Source organism: Ochotona curzoniae, unplaced genomic scaffold (genome assembly GCF_017591425.1).
Source record: "Ochotona curzoniae isolate NIBS_2020 unplaced genomic scaffold, NIBS_Ocur_1.0 contig_4877, whole genome shotgun sequence".
Classification (NCBI taxonomy): domain Eukaryota; kingdom Metazoa; phylum Chordata; class Mammalia; order Lagomorpha; family Ochotonidae; genus Ochotona; species Ochotona curzoniae.
The window spans coordinates 147,099-168,352 of NW_024466409.1; the positions used below are offsets into that span (position 1 = coordinate 147,099).

The 21,254-nt window shown below is 53.6% G+C and overlaps 2 protein-coding genes across 2 annotated transcripts in view; one reads left to right on the forward strand and one right to left on the reverse strand.

The window, feature by feature from the left end:
- The window catches only part of USH1C (USH1 protein network component harmonin), a 40,898-nt gene extending 29,451 nt beyond the window's left edge, over nt 1-11,447 (reverse strand). Inside the window, exons 1-2 of the mRNA XM_040988437.1 lie at nt 11,412-11,447; nt 1,747-1,814 (exon numbers count right to left, since the gene is read on the reverse strand). Of these exons, the coding sequence (XP_040844371.1) occupies nt 1,747-1,814; nt 11,412-11,447 (104 nt within the window). The remainder of the gene's footprint in view (nt 1-1,746; nt 1,815-11,411) is intronic.
- Nucleotides 11,448-14,221: 2,774 nt separating this feature from the next.
- OTOG (otogelin) overlaps nt 14,222-21,254 on the forward strand; it is a 70,085-nt gene continuing 63,052 nt past the window's right edge. Inside the window, exons 1-7 of the mRNA XM_040988431.1 lie at nt 14,222-14,318; nt 14,678-14,732; nt 14,862-14,922; nt 18,008-18,083; nt 18,601-18,693; nt 18,815-18,969; nt 20,955-21,073. Coding sequence (XP_040844365.1) covers nt 14,222-14,318; nt 14,678-14,732; nt 14,862-14,922; nt 18,008-18,083; nt 18,601-18,693; nt 18,815-18,969; nt 20,955-21,073 — 656 coding nt within the window. The remainder of the gene's footprint in view (nt 14,319-14,677; nt 14,733-14,861; nt 14,923-18,007; nt 18,084-18,600; nt 18,694-18,814; nt 18,970-20,954; nt 21,074-21,254) is intronic.

Sequence of the window (21,254 nt, forward strand, 5' to 3'; positions counted from 1 at the left end):
TCTGGCCCAGGAACTTGATAAGAGCTTTGTTCTCCCACATAAGCATCACAAGGAAACCAGGCAGCTGAGGAATATGAACCCATTTTGCAGATGAAATCAGGCCAAAATTTAACCTTCAGCTCTGCAAGCCTGGAATCTTTGCAGCCAGAACATCTATGTGTGAGATGCAGAGGATCTGGCTTGTGGCTCTGTCCCCCACTTGTGATCTGCTGTGAAACTCGTTAAATTCTGTCCTGGCAATCTCTCTCACCTGCTTCCTCCTTCACATGTCATTCCCTTGACATTTCCAGTTGCCTGCTGCTGCGCTCACTCTCATCTAACCTTTTCTAAGTGTGAGGTCATTCCCCGTTCTCCAAACCCTTCTTTGGGGCTGGCATTGTGGTGTGGCAGATAAAGCTGCTGTCTCCACAACGCTGGCATCCTGTATGGGTGCCTCTTAGACCTGGCTGCTCTACTTCCAATCCAGCTCCCTTCAAATGTGACTCGGAAAGCAACAGTTGACAACCCAAGGCCTTGGGCCCCTGCACCCATGTGCAGCTCTTGGCTCCTGGCTGTGGCCTAACCCAGCCTTGACTGTCCATGACACTTGGAGAGTGAACTACTGGATAGAAGATCTTTTTCTTTCTTCCTCTCTTTGTGTATCACTGCTGTTCAAATTTATCTATCTATCCTTCCATGGCTCCTTATTGTCCAGAGGACAAAATCTACTCTTCTTTCAGATTCTTCTAGGTCTGTCTCCATAAAGTATCTCCATACAAGTGGTATTTATGCTTTCCATGCACTCTGAGTCCCATCCTGCTGGTTTCCTTAGCTCCATTCACCCTGCCCTTGGACGCCGCTGCCCCTTGGCTGAGCTGGACTGGAACTCTGTTCCCCGAAATTCCACCTGTCAGAACCCTGCTTATCCTTTGGAGTTTCGCTCAAGTCCTCCTGATTTTTGCTCCTGCAGTTAAAAGTGGAAGAAATATTTGGGGCAGATGCTGTGGCATTACGGGGTTAAGCTGCCACTTGTCATGCTAGCATCCCATATCAGAGCACCAGTTCAAATCCTGGCTGCTCTGCTTTGACCCAGCTCCCTATGACTGCACCTTGGAAAGCAGTGGGTGATGACTAATACCACGTGGGTGTCTGGATGGGGAGTGAACTAGCAGATGGACGAACTGTCTTTCTCTCTGTCTCTTCCTCTCCATTTCTCTGCCTTCTTTTTCTTTATAAAGATGTTTTTAAGTGGAAAAAAAAATCTTTGCCCTCCTGCTTTTATGATTTGGCTGAGATGGCCACATCTATCTGTCTCCACCAGGACACAAGCTACTCAAGGAGAGAAAGTAGATCTTATTCCTTTCCAGATTCTGCCCAGTGCCCAGCAAGTTAACAGGTGCTTATAAATCTACACTGAGCAAATTAAATGCTAAGTGCATGATCAGAGACAGTTGATGCAGGGAGCGGGGCCAGCTGGCATTTCTTCTCATCCCAACAATTACTCCTTAGTCAATCTCTCTGACTTCCAGACAGCCTCCCCCATCAGACTGTTAGCAACCCAAGGGCTTCCCCGTGTTCTCCCAGCCCCTTGTGCAGAGCCAGGCACTGAGGATTTGGGTGAATATTTGCTGAAATGAGTGACTGTCATATTAGTCTCCTTCCCAGTGACACTGCGTGGAGCTCCTCTGTCTCCGCACAGCTTGTCCCAGGGCTCCCACAGTAAGAGGCAGCTGCAACGGCCTCAGCAGCTGGCCCTAGCACACTTACTGGTGGTACATCCGCAGCACATCGTAGAGATAGTCCTTCTCCGCATCATTTTCAATCAGGAAGTCCACCTGGAAAATCCACGTGTAAGCTTACAGCTCCCAGCCCAGCCCCGCAGACCCCCAGGGAGGAGGAGACTGCCCCTGTCCAGAGACCCTGCTCCCCAAGTACTGCGCAGGAGAAAGGGGAAACCAGAGGCTAGGCTGCCCCTTTGGCCTCAAAATATCAGACTGCCCCAGCGTGAGTAGCCATAGGAACATTTCTGTGCTTCCAGATGTGGCCAGGTAGAGCCTTGTCCCAGATGACATGTGTGCACATACACAGGTGTATACACATGTGTGCACATGTGAAGCCCCACACGCCAGGTGTGCACTTGTAGCAGTGTTGCTGTTTCCACCTGCCACACCTCCATCCCCCAGAACTAAGTCACCTGTGCCTAGAAGCCCGTTATCTTACCTGGTGGTGGCTGTAATGTTGGATAAATGCTTTCAGAAAGGACTTGGGCCACTCGCTCAGATAGCACATCCCACCTGCTAGAAGCACTTTACTGCCAAATTCCCCTATGACAGTACTGCTGGGAACTCTTCCAGTTGCTCCAGCCTGGCCTAGACTGAGATGGCCCCGAGTTCTGTCTGCCAGTCAGCCTCCTGTCCACTCCCTCTCCATCCTCAGAGCCCTGCACCTGCACCCCAGGGGGACACTCAGGTTACATCATTTCAGCTTTGCTGACGTCAATGGCCAGGTCTCCAAGGTCAGTTCAGGCACTGTTTCATTAGTACCTCAATCCCAGGAAAGCTGGTGAGCCAGGAGCCCTAAACTCCACTCCCTAGGACAGTGCTATGAGAAGCTTCATTCCCTGTGCTTCAGCTATGTCCTCAGCTGCAACTTCTACCCAAGTCCAAATGACAGGGCGAGGTGGCAGCTGGAGGGTGATGGGTGCAACCCCCTCCCCACCCTGCCACCTGCTCCACCTCACACAGGGCATGTTCTCAGCCCTCTGTAGCTTCTGGAAGCTTCTGGAAGGCTTGTGAGCATCTATCTGTCCCAGCACAGAGAGGACTTGCTGGATCCTGTCCTTGGGGTTTCTGGCCTGAACGGGGGGTGCAGAATGCAGATTTGGGTATCCTCTTCCATGAAAACCAGGCTGGGCATTTCACTGAAGACAAGGACAACCAATAACCTAGTAGGATGCCTAAACCCAGCCCAGTGTTCAGCTGCACCAAAGGCTACTCTACCTGTTCCAGTAAGGGTGCCCGTGCCTTCTCCCTATCTCACTGCCAGGGGCTCCCAGTCAGCTAGAGGGTGGGGGATGCATGTGTCTGCTGGAGTGGGTGGTAGCCTGGTACTGGCAGAGTCCAGCCTCCCCTACTTACTATGCCCACCCTTTGGGAAACCTCATCCAGGCTAGTCTAAATTGGGCTATGATGGAGAAGTTTGAGCAGAGAAAAATGCTGTACTTCCCCTAGGACCAGTGGCTGGAAGTATCTTTGTTTTAATGAGCAGTGTTTTCTTATCCCACTTAAAACCATATTCTAAACTCCCCAACTGTGCTTAACAAAGCCCAGCCTCTCCTACTGGTATAGGGACCTCCCTTGATTTGTCTCCATAAGCAAATTTTCAGTCTCAGGGTCTTGGCATAGGCTAGTCCCTCTGCCAGGTGAACCTCCTCCCCTCCCCAGACTTAACAGAGCCCCTCTCCCACCCCACCCCACCCAACACTTCACCCTCCAGTCATTCTATCAGGTACTCTTTCCAATTTAAAGTTTGCTTTCTTTGTGAATTGTTTTGCCTGCCTCCTTCCCCAGATGAAGGGTGACCTCTGCTTTGTTCTAAATACCTTATGCCTAACACAGAAGTAGTGCTCAAAGACAACCACAAGGCAATGTCTTACAGTGGGGACCAAGGGAACTGCAGAAACACATGCAGAGGGAAGGGAAGCCTACAGAGGCCCCGAGAGCCCCATCCCACCCTACACTGCAATGTAAATTTCCAATGGGGCACCAGGAGCTGTTCCTGGATTTATTCTATTGGCTTATCGCACCTGCCCTATAAGGTAGAATTTCTCTCACTATTTTTGCACATGAAAAAAAAACTGAGTTCCAGAGAGGTCAACTCCCCCAAGAAGCCACAGCTTCAAAAGCAGAGCTGAGTTGAACCCAAGAGTGACTCCAAGGCCTTGCTCTCTATCACACAAAGACCACCCAGTGCAGCTCAAGCCTTGGAACTCCCAAGGCCCCTCTAGGCCAAAATGTCGTACTCTTGCTGTTTTAGTTTCTCCATATCCCTGAGAACCTCTCTATCCTCTGTACTTTTAAGCAAACATTTTTTTGGCTTGGTTTAGAATGAGTGAGAAAATAGAACACCTTTTTTAAAAAAATGTTATTTGAGAGACACTTGTTTACTTCCCAAATGCGACACTTGGGACTGGGCTGGAACTCACTCCAGGTCTCCCACGTGTGTGGCAGGAACCCAATCACATGAGCCATTTATGCTCCCTTCCAGGGTCTGCATCAACAGGAAGCTGGAGTCAGGAACTGGAGGTGGGCACTGAACCCAGGCACGCTCATGTGTGACGCGAGCATCCCAGCCGCAAGGCCAAATGCCCAACCTGGAACATCTTTGAACCTCAACTATTCTGCTTTCAAGGGAGACCATAAAACTCCCATCTGATGTGGTTAGAATAGGGATGTCCCTGGCCAGAAACCTTCAAGCACAGTTTTTGCCTTGGGTGGTGACATGAGAACCTCTTGTTGGCTGACACTGTAGGACTGAAGTTTTCTTTAAGACACACCCATAGTGGGGAGACCACAATGGCTCAACTGGCTAATCTTGCAAGTTCCAGGATCCCAAAAGGGGCTGGTTTGTGTCCTGGCTGCTCCACTTCCCATCCAGTTCCCTGCTGTGGTCTGGGAAAGCAGTAAAGGATGGTTCAAGTCCTTGAGACCCTGTACCCTTGTGGGAGACCTGGAGGAGGCTCTTGGCTTTGGATTAGCTCAGTTTTAGGCATTGTAGCCATTTGGGCAGTGAACCAGTACATGGACAATCTTTCTCTCCATCTCCCCTTCTCTCCATAAATCTGATCTGTGTTTCCAATAAAACATACACACATACCAGGGCCCTAGCTAAGTCACAAGGGACTGTCCTTGGTAGACAGCATTCATTGTTCATGGGGTGGAAGACTGAAATGGAAGGCAAAAGGCATTTGGAACTTTAGGACCAGGATTCTATTTCCCTGCCACCTGGCAGGGAGCTGAAGCTGGCCTTTGTGGAATGGACTCTACTCCTGCAGGTGCCACACTCCTGGCCTTTGTGGACAGCTCCCCAACACTGGCCTCTATAACCAGAGACCACTTCTGGGCAGCTGCGAAGTTAGCTCTTCAGTCCCACATCTGCGCCTCTCTGCGGTGAGGTTACTCAAGCCCTTACCTGCTTCTCCAGGGCCAACTCCAAGACGTTCTAAGTGGGACTCAGGCTGCAGGTGACAGAACTTTCCTCTGCAGTCTGGAATCTTCCTGTCCTTACTTGAAAGGTCCATATCCTATCTCCTACTGCTTTTCTCAGGCCACTAGCGGACAGCTCAATCAGAAGCGGAGCATCTGGGACATGAATCAATTCCCATATGGGACGCAGGCATCATAGGCAGCAGTTTTCCCTGCTATGCCACAATGCAGGTCCCGGGTGCCCCTGTTTTGGATTCACTTTTATCCCAGTCTCCCAGTGCCTTGACCTCAGGTGCAGAGCTCACACCCAGCACATGGTAGGCCTTCTCTCATGTTTTCCTAGCTCCATGATTTTGGTTTTCCTGCACAGCCAGCACCTGGCAGCCCACACAGATGTACTGCAACCAGTGATGTCTACTGAATGATCAAGGAGTTCACTGTCTGTTCTAGAGCCTTCTTTATAGCTCTTGCCCCAGAACTGAGCCAGCACCTTCTTGGTGCTCCTCAGCAGGCACCTGCTGCAGCCCTGTGGACCACTCTCCTCTGGGTTTGCTTCCAGCTCTGAAGAGAAGACAGTCCAAGATCTACACATGTGCCCCAGCAGGTGAGCCACTGCTGCTCCTCCTCACTGTGCTCCAAGCCCTGCCTTCTGTTAAGGCCAGGTCCACGGCCCCTCTGCTATGGACTGCCATGCCTGTGGCCTGCCATACCTGGCCCTGGGACTCTTCCTCTCCTCTCACCCTGAAGTCCTGCCTCTTGGGCTCACGGGATCTCTGCTCACACCCTGCTCATTAACCGTAAGGAACTTTATACCTGTTCTTTTTCGATATTCCAACAACCCCTGAGGCAGGTGTCATCATCTCCACTCTACAAACCAGCAAGTAGAGATCCCACGAAGTGGCAAAGCTAGGGTTCCAGTCTGTGCCTACTGGTTCTGATATCTTTGCTTTTGTCCCCCAAATCACCATAGGGAATCAGCTTATGATATGGTACCTTCTATGTACTCACTTGTGCAATATGCATTTATTGATCACCTACTGCATGCAAGGCACCAGTCTTCCTTCTCCAGCAGCATTTGGAGAGTTTTTCCTTTTCTTGCATCCCTCTTGATGTAGGGCCCAGAAACACAAGCAGAGCCTTCCCCATCCCGTCTACATGTAACTGCTGGGGTGGGGAGTATGTCTATGACACAAATCTCCTTTCCTTGGCCAGCACTAAGCATTCTCTGGTTGCTGCCCAACAGGTCCTGTGCTGGCCACCTGTGAGGGTGACCATGTTCAAGCCCCTTATCCAGGGTCATTAGAGGCCAAGTCTGGAAGTGATCTCGAGACCCGTGATTGCCCATTCCACTATTTTCCCATAGGGACCAGTCCTAAAGGTCAGCTGCACTGGGGAAGCACACATTTAAACTCTTGACAAGTTCAACTCCATGTGTGTACCCAGCTTAGGAGGGAGAAAGAGAACAGGCACACATTAAATAATGCATGTTGTTCCACTCCCAGGCCCTGCTGGGTGCTGCTACAGAGACTAAATGAGTGATGTGTGCAAAACACTGAGAACAGTTGAACAACTCCAGGATGTGTGCTAGGTCTTTTCCTTCTGTAGTTTCAGCTTCCTTGGCGCACCTGTCTGTTCTCAGAGGCTTTGCCTGGTCACCTGTACCATCCAGGGACTCTAGGTGCAGCTAGTGGAGAAAGGAATCCACGATCTCAGGCAGGCCCCTAGTCTGGAGGCTGCGGCCTCTGGCTGCAGGCTGACCACAGTCCTGGCCCTTGCCTATTCTCGCACGCTCCCTCCCCTGGCCGTATTCCTGCTGATTTCCTGTGGTCTGTGCTGGAATCTTTCTGGAACCAGTCATTTGCAAAGTTCTTGGGAGTCTGCGGTCTGTCTGGTGGGCTGGAACACTGGACATCAGCAGTGGTGCTGTGAGACTCGTCCCTCTCTTTCTTTAAGATTCACACCAGGGCCCAGCATGGTAGCCTAGCACTCGCTGGGATCCCATATGGGTGCTAATTCTAATTCTGACAGCTCTGCTTCCCATCCAGCTCCCTACTTGCAGCTGGGGAAAGCAATAAAGGATGGCCCAAAGCCTTGGGACCCTGCACCTGCATGGGAGACCCAGAAGAAACTCAGGGCTCCTAACTTCACATTGGTTCAGCTCTGGCCATTGCAGTTGCTTGAGGAGTGAATCAACAAATGGAAGATCTTCCTCTCTGTTTCTCCTCTTCTCTGTATATCTGACTTTTCAAGGAAAATAAAACAAATCTTAAAAAAAAAAAAAAGATTCACACCAAATGTCACCTCTTCCCAGTCGAGCCTTTCGTCTCCTCAGGCTCCCCAATCTGTCATAGCATTCTCTGGGCACACAGCAAGCATGTTGGCCCCACTCTTGCCATGGTGCCACCAAGCTGAGCTGGGCCTTCTCTCTTTATTCCCATCTCCCCAGGAACTTGTGTGTGGCCCAAACTCAGGCCAACAAGTTCCTTCCCCAAATGGGTCTATGTCTCTTTGTATACCGGTTTCCTCATCTGTAAAATGCAGACAAAGACCTCTCTTTTTAATAGGATTGAATCCTCCTTTGAGAAAACAGTAATTGTTTTTATTATTAATTCATTGAGTTAATTATGAAGAATGCATGGCAGGTGTATGTCCTAGGCATTATTTAGAATACCTTATTATTTGAAAGGCAGAAAGAGAATGAGAGGTTTCGTCCATCTGACAGTTCATTTCCCAAATGCCCACAGCAGTCAGATCTGGGCCATGCCAAAGTCAAGATTTCAGAAGCCAATCGGGGTCTCCCACATTAAACTTCAGATCTACATTAGCAGGAAATTAGAATCGGAAGCAGGGCCAAGACTCCTACACCCATAGCAGCTGGTCATGAGCAGCCCTCCGTAAAAGCTGGTGGGGCAAATGGATCCAGCTATACTTCATCCCAGGCCTTCTCAGTGCTCAAAGGACTCCTGTTCTAATATCCTGCACCTATCTTGCTTTTTAAAAAAGCCACCTAATTATTACTCAATTTTTTTCTCTGCTTTTAAAAATCATTTAATTGAAAGGCAGATAGAGGGAGAGACAGAGATATTTCATCTGCTGGTTCATTCCCCCAAATGATAGTAATGGCCGAGGCTGGGCTAAGCCAAAAACAGGAAGCTAACTTCATCTAGGTCTTCCACATGGATGCATGAGCCCACACACTTGGGCCATCTTTCACTGCTTTCCCGGCATTAACTAGGAGCTAGTTGGGAAGCAGAGCAGCCAGGATTTGAACTGGTGTTCACAGAGGATGCAGGCAGAGGCTTGCCTTGCCATGCCACAAGGCCAGCCCTAATGTCTTGCTTTGGTGAAGCCAATTTGTTGAGGTATGGTGGATGTGTAAACAGTGAAGACATTATTTATGCACAACTTGATGAACTGGGGGGTAGAGATCCCTTGGAAACCATCAGCACCACCAAGGCCGCGGAGACCACATTCACTCTAGATGCTCCTAACCTTGTTAAGGTTTGTAGCAGTGGAACCAGCTTGACATGGTGAGCATCCCCACCTTCTCTTGCTTCTCCCATCTCACTTGTTTCCTTTCCCACTGCCTTACCTTCCAAGGTGATCTCTTTAAAACATCAGTGGTTTCTCATCACACTCAGAACAAAATCCAAAGTCCCCATCATCCCTCTGAACCACTTCTCCCCACTCCATCATTCCTCTCAGACACACTGTCCCATCTAGTGTTCCTCAATAGGCCAGGCACATGCTTGCCCCAGGGCCTTAGCAAGTGCTGCTCTCTCTCCTTAGCATGTGCTGGCACTGATGTATCCCCACGCTCTTCCAAGTCCCTGCTACTTCCAAGGCCCCGTGGCTACCTCCTCCTCATCCCAGTAGGTTTTGTTCGCAGCCTTTATCACTTTCTGGCATGCAGGGTGCTGTCACTTGTTAATCCCAGGGGTTTTGTTTGGTTCTTTGTTGTGTAGAGGAGCTCATGGCACATATTTATTTGTTGTATGTGTGAGTGAATGAACGATTAGCAGATCCTCAAAGGCAGAGGTTCTTTCTGCATTCATCCCACCTTTGGGTGCTGGCCTCGGGCAGAGTACACCAGAAACACTCATAAATGCCAGGTGGCTGAACACATAAGAAATACTTTCTGAGCCAATGAGTAACCAAGTTCCTGTGATACACAGGTGCATAGAGCGAAAGGGGAAGTCTTCTGAAAAGCTGGTTGCCTGGTGAGAAAGGCTTGGTCCCTGGCCAAATCCCCTTCTCCCAGCCCAAGGATGTTTCCTGTTGCCAACACCAGTAGAGAGAGCAGCTGCCTGCAGACCCTTTGTGTTGCCAGCAGGCCCTGTGGCTCCGTGGGTGATCACAGGGCCCAAATGGCCAGCACGTGAGTTCTCGTGTGATCCTTATTCACGTAAACACTACGCTCGATCAGCGTCTCACAGCCCTGGAAACCACAGCCCAGAGAGGTGCAGCGGCTTGTCCGAGGCCTGCCTGGTGGCAAGAGGCAACATGGAGATGGGGCCCCCTTCTGCCTCATTCCAGCTAATGTCAGGCACTGGTGGGGGTCTCCCCTAAGCACCAAGGACACTCCAAGCTCCCCAAACACCTGTGGGCCTCATTCAGCACTCAGGCTCACCTTACTAGCTATGGGTTCTTAACCGCGTCTCCTGGGGGATCAGGCAGGTTAGCTCATGGCACTTTCCATTGTCACACACTACCTTGCAGAGTACTAAGATTTCAGTTACAAACTGTGCCCCAAGCAGGCAGAGAAGAGCATTCAGAAAGCTGTGGATAGCGAGCAGTGCGTTTTCTCCAACATGGCCATGCATCCCCATCCGTCTCTCGACTGTCACCTCACCCTCTGTCCCCACTTCCTGGATGATCCTCTAGCTTGGAAAGGGCAGGCAGCTGCTACCTGGGAGGCCTTGGGGCACAAAGTCCAGTCCAGGCCCTGCCCAGTGTGGCGCCTTGCCCTGCCTGTACACGCAGGGGCACAGTGACTTCCGCAGTGAGACAGAAAGAGAAGAAAAGGGGCGTGGGGAGAAGGAGGATAGAGCAGACCCCACTGTCACGCCACACTCAGTGGACCTGGAGATGATTTTCTCACAAGCAGCCAAGAAGTCGTGCCCCATGGTGGAAAGCAAAAGAGAAGCCAGCTTTCCTTTCAGAGGCAGGAGAGAGAAATTCAAGCCGGAGTCTCGGGTGGGGGATGGGAGGTGGAGCCTCTTCCAAGCAGGTTGTACGAAACCTACACTCACCCAGCATCCCCACACACCGGCTGAAATTTCTCCCAGTGCTCCCCACCCTTTGCAACAAAACACACCCTCCTCCATGCTCATCAGTCACCCCCACTCTCCGTCCTCCCCCAATCCTGCTGAGCTCCCAGCTTCCCCTCACTCCTGGGTGCATATCAGGGAGACCTAAGGCCTTGCTGGAGGTCGGGGGGAGCGAAGTGAGAGTGAGGATTTCCACCAAGTTGAGCTTTTCTTCCAGGAACCCATAGCTGGTCCCTACATCTGGTGGCAGATGGCTGCTGTGAGATCTATGGGCACAGAGTGGGCACAGGCCCCCGGAACCCAGCGGCATCCTCACTAGCTGGCTCCTTGGGCTCCTGACCCCTGGTTTTGAGGTTTCCTCACAAAGTCTTCTCTAGCCTTGGGACCCTGGCAGGCAGATCCTACACATTCCGGAAGCAATTCTGGAAATATCTTGCATGGAATCCAGATGCTTCCAGTGGGGATCCTGGGTTACGGGTGTAGCTCCTTTTTGGCACACAACCCCAGTGCCCCCACCTTGCTGCCCTGCAGCCTGGCCAGCACCAGCTCCCGGCCTCTTCTCAGGCCTGAAGAAGTACTACAGGCAGGGTTGCTGCCTGCCCCCAACCCCTGATGTTCTGACTGCCAAGGGCAGACACACACACAGTTTCCAGACCCCCAGTCCTTACAACAGCCCCAGCTTTTCCCACAAGCTACCAGCTACCTCCCCTGCCCAGCGGAAGGGAGGGAGTGTCCCAGGCCCAGGCTGAAAGGAATCCCAAGCCCTAGACCCGGCAAGAGAAAGGACACTCCCAGGAGATGAGCTAAGGGGTCCTCACACCCAGAGTCCAAGCTCCCGTCCCTCTCACTCAGCCAGACACTCCCTGAGGCCAAGCTACCAAAGGAAGGGATATCAGCGAGCTAAGGGGAGTACTTCGTTGGGGACTTCGGAGTTCAGAGGCCCCCGCTCGGCTCCCACCTTGTGCCGGAATTCTCGGGCCACTTTTCGGTCCATGGCTGCGCCGGATCCAGCGGCCTCGGTGCAAGCCCCGCTCCCTCGGGGACCAGGCTGCCGGCAGCTGGCCGGAGCAGGCGGCGACCGTGACCCGTGGAGCCACCCTGGGGGGACGAGGGGTGGGGCCCGGGCGCGGCGGGGGCGGGATCCGGACGGGAATGGGGCGGGACCGCCAGGAGGCGGGGAGACACCTGCCCCTGGTCGTCCACTCCCGGAGGCCAGGGCGCAGAAGGGCCTGTGCTGCTGGGCGTGGAAGCCGGGATCTTTCGCGGCTGGCGCTCCTCGGAGTGGGCTCCAGCACGGGTGGGTGAGGAAGGAGCCTGCGGGGAAATTTGGGACTTCCTTGTGGGAATCTCTTCCCATCAATGGGTCAGGCAGGGTTGGATAGACAATCTTGTCCGTTGTGTCTGGGCACACATGCTGGGCTTCCTCTGCCCTTTTGCGACCGCCACTTCACTCTTGTCTACCAGTGGCCTTCATCCTACACTGAGAAGAAATCTTTTTTTTTTTTTAAAGATTTATTTTTATTATTTTTTTATTGGAAAGGCAGATATACAGAGAGGAGAGACAGAGAGGAAGATCTTCCGTCCGATGATTCACTCCCCAAGTGAGCGCAATGGCCGATGCTATGCCGATCTGAAGCCAGGAGCCTCTTCCAGGCCTCCCACACAGGTGCAAGGTCCCAAAGCTTTGGGCTGTCCTTGACTGCTTTCCCGGACCACAGGCAGGGAGCTGGAGGGAAGCGGGGCTGCCGGGATAGAACCGGCGCCCATATGGGATCCCGGGCGTGCAAGGTGAGGACCTTAACCACTGCGCCACTGTGCCGGGCCCAAGAAATCTCTTTGACCTGTGAGTTTCTTGGGGACCAGGCGTGGTCTTAATGCAGCCAGCAGCAACAGAACCAGTGTTCTGATTACCTGTCTTTGCCTCCCAACTCCCCTAACTGTGCTCTCCTAGACAAAAACAGGAAGAGACCGGGCACAGATGTGGTCCCCACAGCTGAAGAGGTGGTGAGGCCATCCTGGCCTATGGTTGACCTTAATCCAGGGCCAGCACCCTCTGGCCCCTTTGATTCAATTCAGCTCAAACTGGCTGAATGCTTGGGTCCAGTGTTGGGTGCAGAGACAAGGCTGTCCCCAGCCTGGGACCAATGAAAGGCAAGAGGGGCCAGGAAGCAGAGAATGTGGAGGCACTGGTTCAGCTGTGGCACTTGTGCCTGAGCTAAGCCCATTTGGTGGGGGCAGGGACAGGGAGACTGTGTCTATCCCCAACGATTGCTGTGCGTTTGCAAGTAGATTGCTTTCTACATTATTGGGTAGTTAAATCTGACTCAGTCGAGTGGACTTTTCAAACATTCAGGAAAGACCCCATAAAACACATTTCCCTCCAGTGTACTGCCTCCGTTTCTACATTGCCATGTCCACACGCTCCCATCTTGGCCCCAGCACGGCTCTGAGTCCTCGCCCAGCAGTGTATCTTTCAAAGCTGCTCAGAGACAGACTGTGAAAGCCCGTTCTTAACCAGTCTTTTTTTTTTTTTTTAATATTTATGTATTTGAAAGTTGGAGTTAGAGAGACAGGTTTTCCATCTACTGGTTCACTCCTCAAAGAGCTGCAACAGCCCAGGCTGGACCACGCCGAAGTAGGAGTCAGGAGCTTCATGCAGGTCTCCCACATGAGTGCCAGCAGCACGAACACTCGGGCCAGCAGTGATCTGGATCAGAAGCAGAAGCAGCTGAGACTCGAACCAGAGTAGCAGGCAGAGGCTTAGGCTGCTATGGCACAGTGCTGGCCCCAGTAGCCAATATTCTTTAAGGTACATCTTTGCCTCTCTTCCCATCTACAGCCACAAGTTCAGACACCGCAAGTGAAGATAATTGTGTGTGCCTTCTCCACTCTGGGCCTGGAATGTATCCCAAGTCCACACCCCTGTCCAGGGGTCTGCTGGGCCCTTGTCCTCCTCCCCATCATCATCACCATGATTATCTGTAAGGCCTCCCATCTGATTGGCATTCCCTGAGTGCTGGCCAAGGAAAAAGATGCCAAGGTTCCCAGCCACACCGTGGCACCATTTGAAAATTCCATGCACAAGGGTGGAGTTGCCTTGGTCCAAGAGTGGCTTTGCTGGGAGCCATCAGGTGGGGGTGGAGGGTGAGGCCCTTGTGTCACTCAGCCAGCAGTTTCTGAGCTGGGGTCTGAGCCGGTGCTGGCATACAGGAGGCAAAGGTAGGAGTCACTCCTGAGTAGTGGAGTGCAGGGTGGGGATTTGGTCACCCGGGTGGAAGCTGTGATGAGGAGTGGTGCACGCACAAGCTGGGACTTGGCAGGCCTGAGCCCTGGCTGTGCTGTTGACCACGGGCCATAAGCAGTGCGGCCCAGCTGCTGCAGGACTCTGTAATAAGGAGAGGGCTTTCTGGTGTAAAGCGGCCTCCAGGACCCAGGAAAAGGGAGAGGGGGCGGCAAAGGTTATCCTTTTTTTTTTTTTTTTTTTTTTTGCTCTCTCCACGGGACTTAGGGCTGAGTGTCATAAACCCAGAAAGGCAAAACCTGGGTCCTGGTCCCAATGCCAACTTATGGTAATGAGCTGGGCAGTCCCAAGCCTCTGCTTGGCGGGGAGGAGCCTCGCGTCTGGGAGGAGGGGCCGAGGTAGTGCTGGGCATGAGAACCCGAGGGTCTGCGGGTCTGTGGCAGCCGAGGAGAGGAGGTGTGACCCAGCCTGGGCCCAGCAGCTGGCCGCCCGCACTCCTGCTCTGCCGCTCCGGCCCACGCGCCTTTATGGGAGCCCCGGCGCCAGCTCTCTGCTTGCTACTCACCTGTGCCTGGCTGCCCCGGGGTGAACCGGCTGGGGAGTCCCTGCGGGTGCAACGCCTCGGTGAGCTGGGTGTGGACTTGCCCTCGGAAGCCAGCCGACTAGCTGGAGACTTGGTGGATGGGCCTGGACGGGTTGGAGAGAGGACGGGTAGAGGGCCTGGGGGAGGGGCGGTGGAAAGCAGAAGAGGCAGGCCTGGGACTATGTAAAGGGTCCCAAAGCAGGCAGGGTGGAGGGCATAGGGAGACTCAAGGTGGGGAACCCCAGAGGACTGGAACCCACTGATAAGGTGGCTGAAAGCCTTATAAGCTACAGGGAGAGCTATTGGGAGAGGAGAGGTAAGGGGAGGCCTTGTAGCAGGCAGGGAGTGTGTCCGAGCTAGGCACAGCTCCCATGGGACACACCAGCCTCCCCTCCCACAGCACCCACACCGCAGGCCCCTGCAGAGCTGCAGCCAGAGTCGGCCTGGGTTCCCAGGTGAGTTTTGCCTGTGGCGGCTGCCCTGGCCCTACCTGCTCCCCACACAGGGCCTCCCAGGGGTCTCGGCGGTGGGGAGGGAGGTGCATTCCTGGCCCACCACCTACGCCAGACTTGTGTCTCTCCCAGCAGCAGCCACCAGGAAGGACCCATCGCCTTTGGGGATGCCACAATAGCAGTGGAAAGCCAGGTAAGGGGTGACCTGGGGAGGGTAGGCGTCGCTGAACGGAGGGCTTTATTTCTGTCATGGCTGAGGCTGACAAGGAGCTCTGGAGGTTACGATGGGTTGCAGGAGGGCGTGGTAGATATCTCTGGCATTATTCAAAAAGGAATGCATGTGTCGAATGTGCAAACTCCTAAAACATTTCTGTTGCCCCTCTCCTAATTGTGCGAGGCCCTGTAGCCAGCTCTTTGAAGTGAAAAGCATCAAGGCCTTTTCACACCACTGAGCTCTTTCCTCCCCCGGGTGCAAGAGGGCAGGTGAGGGTTTAGACAGTGGCCTTGACTTTCTGCACACTGTGTGCAATGGGTCCCTGAGCCAAGCCCTAAGCCCAGGTGGAAACTGCGCCCTCTGCTGGAGGCTGCCGGGAAGGACTGAGAAGCCCGGCAGGCATCTCCTGTGCCTTTGAGTTCAGATCTCCTCTTCGGAACAGCGGTTTTGATATCTCCCTTTACCAAACTCTCCTGATCTCTGCATTGGATGTTATGGTTCTCTGCTTAGCCCTGGGTTGCTTTTGTCTCCTTTTTACTACAAGCACACACATGTTGTAAAGCCAGCCCACCCATGACCTGCGGAGCAGCTCAAGTCTCTGCTCAGGCGCCCCTGCCCTAGCAATTTGTTCTGGGCAGTGTCTGGTGCCAGCAGGAGACCCTTGTTTGTAACAGCAAACCCTGCATCCCAGCCACCTGTCATCTGGGACAGCCCCGAGGTGGGTGGGCGTGGGTGGGCATACTTCTTCTGTAATGTGTTTTACTCCCCACTTGCCTGCTCTCCCAGAGCTCCAAGGGTTCCTAGCCACATGCAGTTTGAGAAGTGCAATGTGGCTCTTTCTGTGGACAGGGAAGCTGAAGCAGGTGAAGGAGCTGTCAGAGCTATGCAGTGGGTAGGTGCCCCCAACTGTCCTGGGAGCACCCGTTCCTGTGCACCAGGAATGCCCCGCAAGATCCATGGAATCCTGCCTTCTTAGCTGGTCTCCCAGATGGGCACCTCCTTTTCTTTGGGGAGGAGTCAGAAGCCCCGAGCTCAGGCAGTGTAGACAGGCTTCCCACACTGCTCTGAGCAGTAAGGAGTTGGCATGGCTTTCTTCTAGGGTGACAGCAGTGGGGCTGGGGGTTGTGAGGTTTGTGGACCAGGACCACTAGAGGGTTCCTGTTTTGGAAGGCCTCACTAGGAAGAAAGTGAGCATAATCTGGACCAGAAACTGGTCATAACTCATTTCCGCCTTTCCCTACTCTCTGACAAAGCCCAACAATTCCCAGACAACTGATGGTGCAGACCAGAGGGGCCATGAACGTGGAAGGGGAGAGGAGTTTCTTTTTTTTTTTTTTAAAAGATTTATTTTATTTTTATTGGAAAGGCAGATATACAGAGAGGAGAGACAGAGAAGATCTTCCGTCTGATGATTCACTCCCTAAGTGAGCACAACGGCCGATACTATGCCGATCCGAAACCAGGAGACTCTTCTGGGTCTCCCACGCGGGTGCAGGGTCCCAAAGCCTTGGGCCGTCCTCGACTGCTTTCCCGGGCCACAGGCAGGGAGCTGGAGGGAAGCGGGGCCGTCGGGATTAGAACCAGCACCCATATGGGATCCCGGGCGTGCAAGGCGAGGACCTTAACCACTGCGCCATCGCGCCGGGCCCGGGGAGAGGAGTTTTCAATAATCTCAATCCAAATGACATTTACATCCCTTTAAATGATCACTATAGATTTCAGCCAGTAGACATGCCTGCTGCTGGGTCTTGCTTGTTAGTGTGCTCAGTAGAGGCACATACGTTTTCATAACTCCATCTGCAGTCTTGTATCGCAGAGTCTCATGGGGGTTGGGGTGAGGAGCAGAGGCTTGGCCTCATTATGGGTTCCTACTGATGCTTGTGTTTGCCAGCCCTATGCCATCCACTCACATTTCTTGTGTTCTGTAAGGGTGCTGTAACATACATGACTGGCATGCTGGGGAGAACCTGGCACCTGGGGCCAGGCTGGGGTGAAGATGTGGAAAGCTGACACATGACAGTGACCTTCCAGAGATTGGAAAAATAGGACGAGGGGCAGGGAGCTGGGGTTGGAGTCAGGGAGTCAGGCTTCCAAGTAGATGCTGGGTTTCAAGTACTCTGCTGGTGCCTGGGCTTCAGCCTGGATGTGTGGACGATGGAGAGTGAGGAAGACACAGAAGACCTACCCACAGTGTGGCTCATGCCTGATGGCTGCAAGTTCAAGCGTGGCCTCACGGAGCAGGGACTTGGTCCCATGCACTGTACCCAGCCTAGGGCCTGGCATGTGGTCCTGGGGACACTGTAAAAATGGAGGCTGATGCTTTGAGATGGGAGGAGCTGATTTTGCTCAGGGCACATTGGACACCTCAGATGGTGATGCTGGCACCCCAGGTGCCCCAGCACCAGGCACATGGTAACAGAGCACCCCAAAAATTCAGGACAGTCTATGCAGTAGCTGGGCAGAATGTGTGCTGAGAATGCTATCTGCAAAGTAAGGCTATCCAGGTATGCTGTGCCTCTCTGTGTCTGCTTGAGATCCACAGCACTGGGGTGGGCGAGTGAGTGCCTTGGTTTGCAGCTGAGGACACAGGGTGGTGACATGGGGCTGTCCCTACGGGAAGGGTCAGGAAACAGGTTGGGGACTGACGGAAGCTGCCTCCCAGCCTGGGGTGAAGGGCTGCTTTCCTATTGGGGCTCTGACTCAAGTTTCTTCTCCAGGGAAGGAGGTTTTGTGCAGGGCTATGGCAGACGCAAAGCTTTGCTGAGGAAGGAGAGAGGGAGAGAGGAGGCTAGGAGACATGGGAGTGCTGAGGGTAAGGAGGGTCTTGAGGCATCCAGCTGGCTGGCAGGGAAAAGGTCAGACCCAGAGCTTGCCCATGTACCACTCAGGGGTAGCTGGGGACAGTGACAGGGCACCAAGGGGTGTGGGCATTCCTTCCATCCTGGGGTTTTCAAGAAGCTGGCTTGAGGTCAGCCCTTGACCAGGTTCTCTTTTCCCCCTCCTTCTCCCCTTCTCTCTCTCCTTGTTTCCTTTATTCCCCTGTCTCCTCCTCTGTCTCTGAAAGGAAGCTGAAGCCCCAGACTCCTCGGCCATGACTTCCTGGGAAAGGCGGCTGCATCGGGCAAAGTGCGCACCGTCTTGTAAGTGGCCTCCTGGAGCCTCTCCTCCCTAACAGGGGTTGGTCTCCGTGCCTTCCATATCCCTGGCCCCTTGCTGCTGGCCACAGTCTTTCCTGCCCATGGCAAGCTTCCTCTCTGGGTCCTGTTCTGTTCTGTGACCACAGCCCAGACCTTCCCTTCACCCCGTCTGACCCCAGTGACATCTTGCCTTCTACCACGGTGAAGGACTTTGTTCACCCTGCAACTCCCAATTGCACCTGTCAGGTCTGCCAGGCAGGATCTGGGCACGGGGAGCTGGACCCAGGAGGGCTGGCCTGGGCTCACTGATAAACACTAGAGGCTGGTGCTATAGCACCCTACCTCACCTATCTGTTAGGTAGCAGCCCGAGACATCACTTCTATGCCTCTCAGACTAGCTGCCTATGCCAGGGGACCCTGGGAGGATTGGGTCCTGGCACCTGAGGGTGGCAGAAAGGCAGGCTTGTCAGCCTTTGTAAAACTCAGCTCACTGGGGAGATGCCTCTGTGTGCCCTGGCAGACATGTTCTCCTGCTTCAATGGGGGTGAATGTGTGCACCCTGCCTTCTGCGACTGTAGACGTTTCAATGCCACTGGACCGCGCTGCCAGTTGGGTGAGCCTGGGCAACCTGGGAGGTGGGGGAAAGCCTTCTGCCAGGCCTGGGACCTCCAGCCCCAAGCTTGTTGTCACTGCCGCCAGTCGGGGGAGCTCTCTGTCTTTCTCTCCCATCACAGTATACAATGCTGGACCTGAGCGGGACAGCATCTGCCGGACGTGGGGGCAGCACCACGTGGAGACGTTCGACGGTCTTTACTTCTACCTCTCTGGGAAGGGCAGCTACATGCTGGTGGGGCGCCATGAACCTGAGGGGCAGAGTTTCTCTATCCAGGTGAGGCGCTGCCAGGCCCTGGGAGCTGGGGCTCTATTTATCATGGCTGGAAAGGCCGGAGCCTTCTCTGTCCCCTGCCACCCCTAGCTCCCATCTGCCTAGAACCTGCACTGCTAGAAAAAGTCAAGGACTCGTCAGACCTTGCTCACCTACTCCATCCAGATTGCCCCGACTGTCCCCTCGTGTATTCACTCACTTATCAGGCATCAGTATTCATTAAGTGCATGCTCTGCTCCTGGCCAGCCCCTGGACTGGTAGATGAGAGCCCCTCAGGGCCGTACCCCAGATGTGGTCTCTGAAGCTTAGTGTTTCATGGGGAAAGTGAGCATTAAAGCGAAGGAATCAGTTCACATGCTGGTGAGGAGAAATGCCAGGACACATCATGGAAACCCAGTGTTGTTTATTAGGAAGAGTGGCCATCAGGTAAGGCTTCCTACAGCATGTGACCATGATACTGGACCTGAGGAAAGAGCTGGAGTGAGCTGAGTGGAGAATACAGAGACAGAGAGCATTCTGGGGAGGGGAGGGACTCTGGGTGCTCAGAGCCTGAGGTGGGAAGGATCGTGTTCCTCCCAGGAAGCACTGGAGGGGATGGAGGGGTGGAATCGCCTCTTTTAAGAAGCCTTCCTGGATGGCCTTGCCTTCTTAGCTGATCAAGGGCCGCCTGTCTGTAACCAGAGGTGTGTGTCATGACTGGTCCTCATGTATCTCCCACAAACCTCTGTTTCTGGCTCGGCTTCCTTTGGCAGGTGTCGGCTTTCTAGGCCAAGGGCATGACCTTGCTGTTGTTGTTGTTTGGTGTCTTCAATTCCCAGGTTAGTTCTTAGACAAACTTGGCCGAATCCACAATTACATGTGTGGCAGCCCCTGGGCCACCCAGCAGAGTGACACCCTGAGCCCATCTGTGGAGTGAGAGATCACCCACAGGTGCAGACCAGTCCACCTCCGCCTGGAGGAGGGTCCGCAGGGGGAACTGGCTCTGCCAGAAGGTACTTTGCTGTTATCCAGCCACAGGCAGGTGTTGGGGGAAATCGGTGTCACCCTTCTTGTCTCCACTTGGACCTCCAGTGGGAGCACCCTGGGCGCTGTGGCTTGCAAGGGTGGGAGCCACAGTCAGTTATCCCCTCTCTACCTCAGGCTGTCAGACACCCATTTCTCACAGCTGTGTCACTTCCTGATGGCTTTGTCACTTGGAAAGCGGGCTGCCACACATGCATTACGAAGCCAATTCATTCACAAGCAGCATCGAACAAAGAAGTGGGAGAGAAAGACTTAATAAGAATGGCTTACACTTTAGTGGGGCTAAGCACCACTTGCAGGGATTTTGTTTTATTTCTATATGTTGTATCTTACTGGAGGTCATGGTCAAAGAAGCTTGCAAAACCCTGGGGTGGTTTGACACCTGGAGCTGACAGGCTTCAGCCTGCTCACCTGCATTTGCAAAGGCCCCCTTCCCTGGGCGGGGACCTCCGGGAATGACAAGCAGGCAGGCAGTCTCAGACCTTGGGCCCCTCGACACCTGCCCTGTGAACATGTGCCCTTTGATAGATGGGTTTGATCTCAGCAGAGGACAGAGTTGATGGGAGTGTAGCAGGCAGCCCTGGAGCACTGCGTGTGCAGGGGAAGGTTCTGCCCTGCCTTCCAGGCGTGTGAGGTGGGATCACCTATGGTGTATACAGGGAGTGGTCCACGGTGTGCATTATGGATTGTGGGTGTGTGGGTGTCTGTGTTCTGTACTTGGTGATGGGTGAATGTATGTGTCAGCCTCTGCCTGGATGGGAAAAGAAGTTCAGAAACAAGCAAATGACACAAAGCGCTGAACAGAGTCCTGGGGCTGAACCATCCAGGCCAGGCTTAGAACCAGCTCTGGCTTTTCCCAGCAGCAAGTGTGTGGCTAAGGCAGACTCCATCCCTGTACACATCCGCTGCTTCCTCCCAGAAATACAGCTGCAGTTGTCACCTTCCTGTACAACTCTTCCCCCCAGGTGCATAATGACCCACAGTGCGGCCCCTTCCCCTACACCTGCTCCAGATCTGTCAGCCTCTTCCTTTCGGGTGAGCAGGAGATCCGCCTGGCCAAGGAGGTCACCCATGGAGGCGTGAGGTAATATAGCACCTGCTGCTCCAAGCTGCCCCGGTCCCTGATGCTGTGGGTGGGGGTCAGGGGAAAAGGATTGGTTTTGGGGAATAAGCAATGATTTTCAGCATCAGGGTCAAAGCAGACTGGCAGGTGAGCTGGGTTTGCAGGAGGCCCCAGACTCTGGACAGGGTGTTCCAGCAGGGGG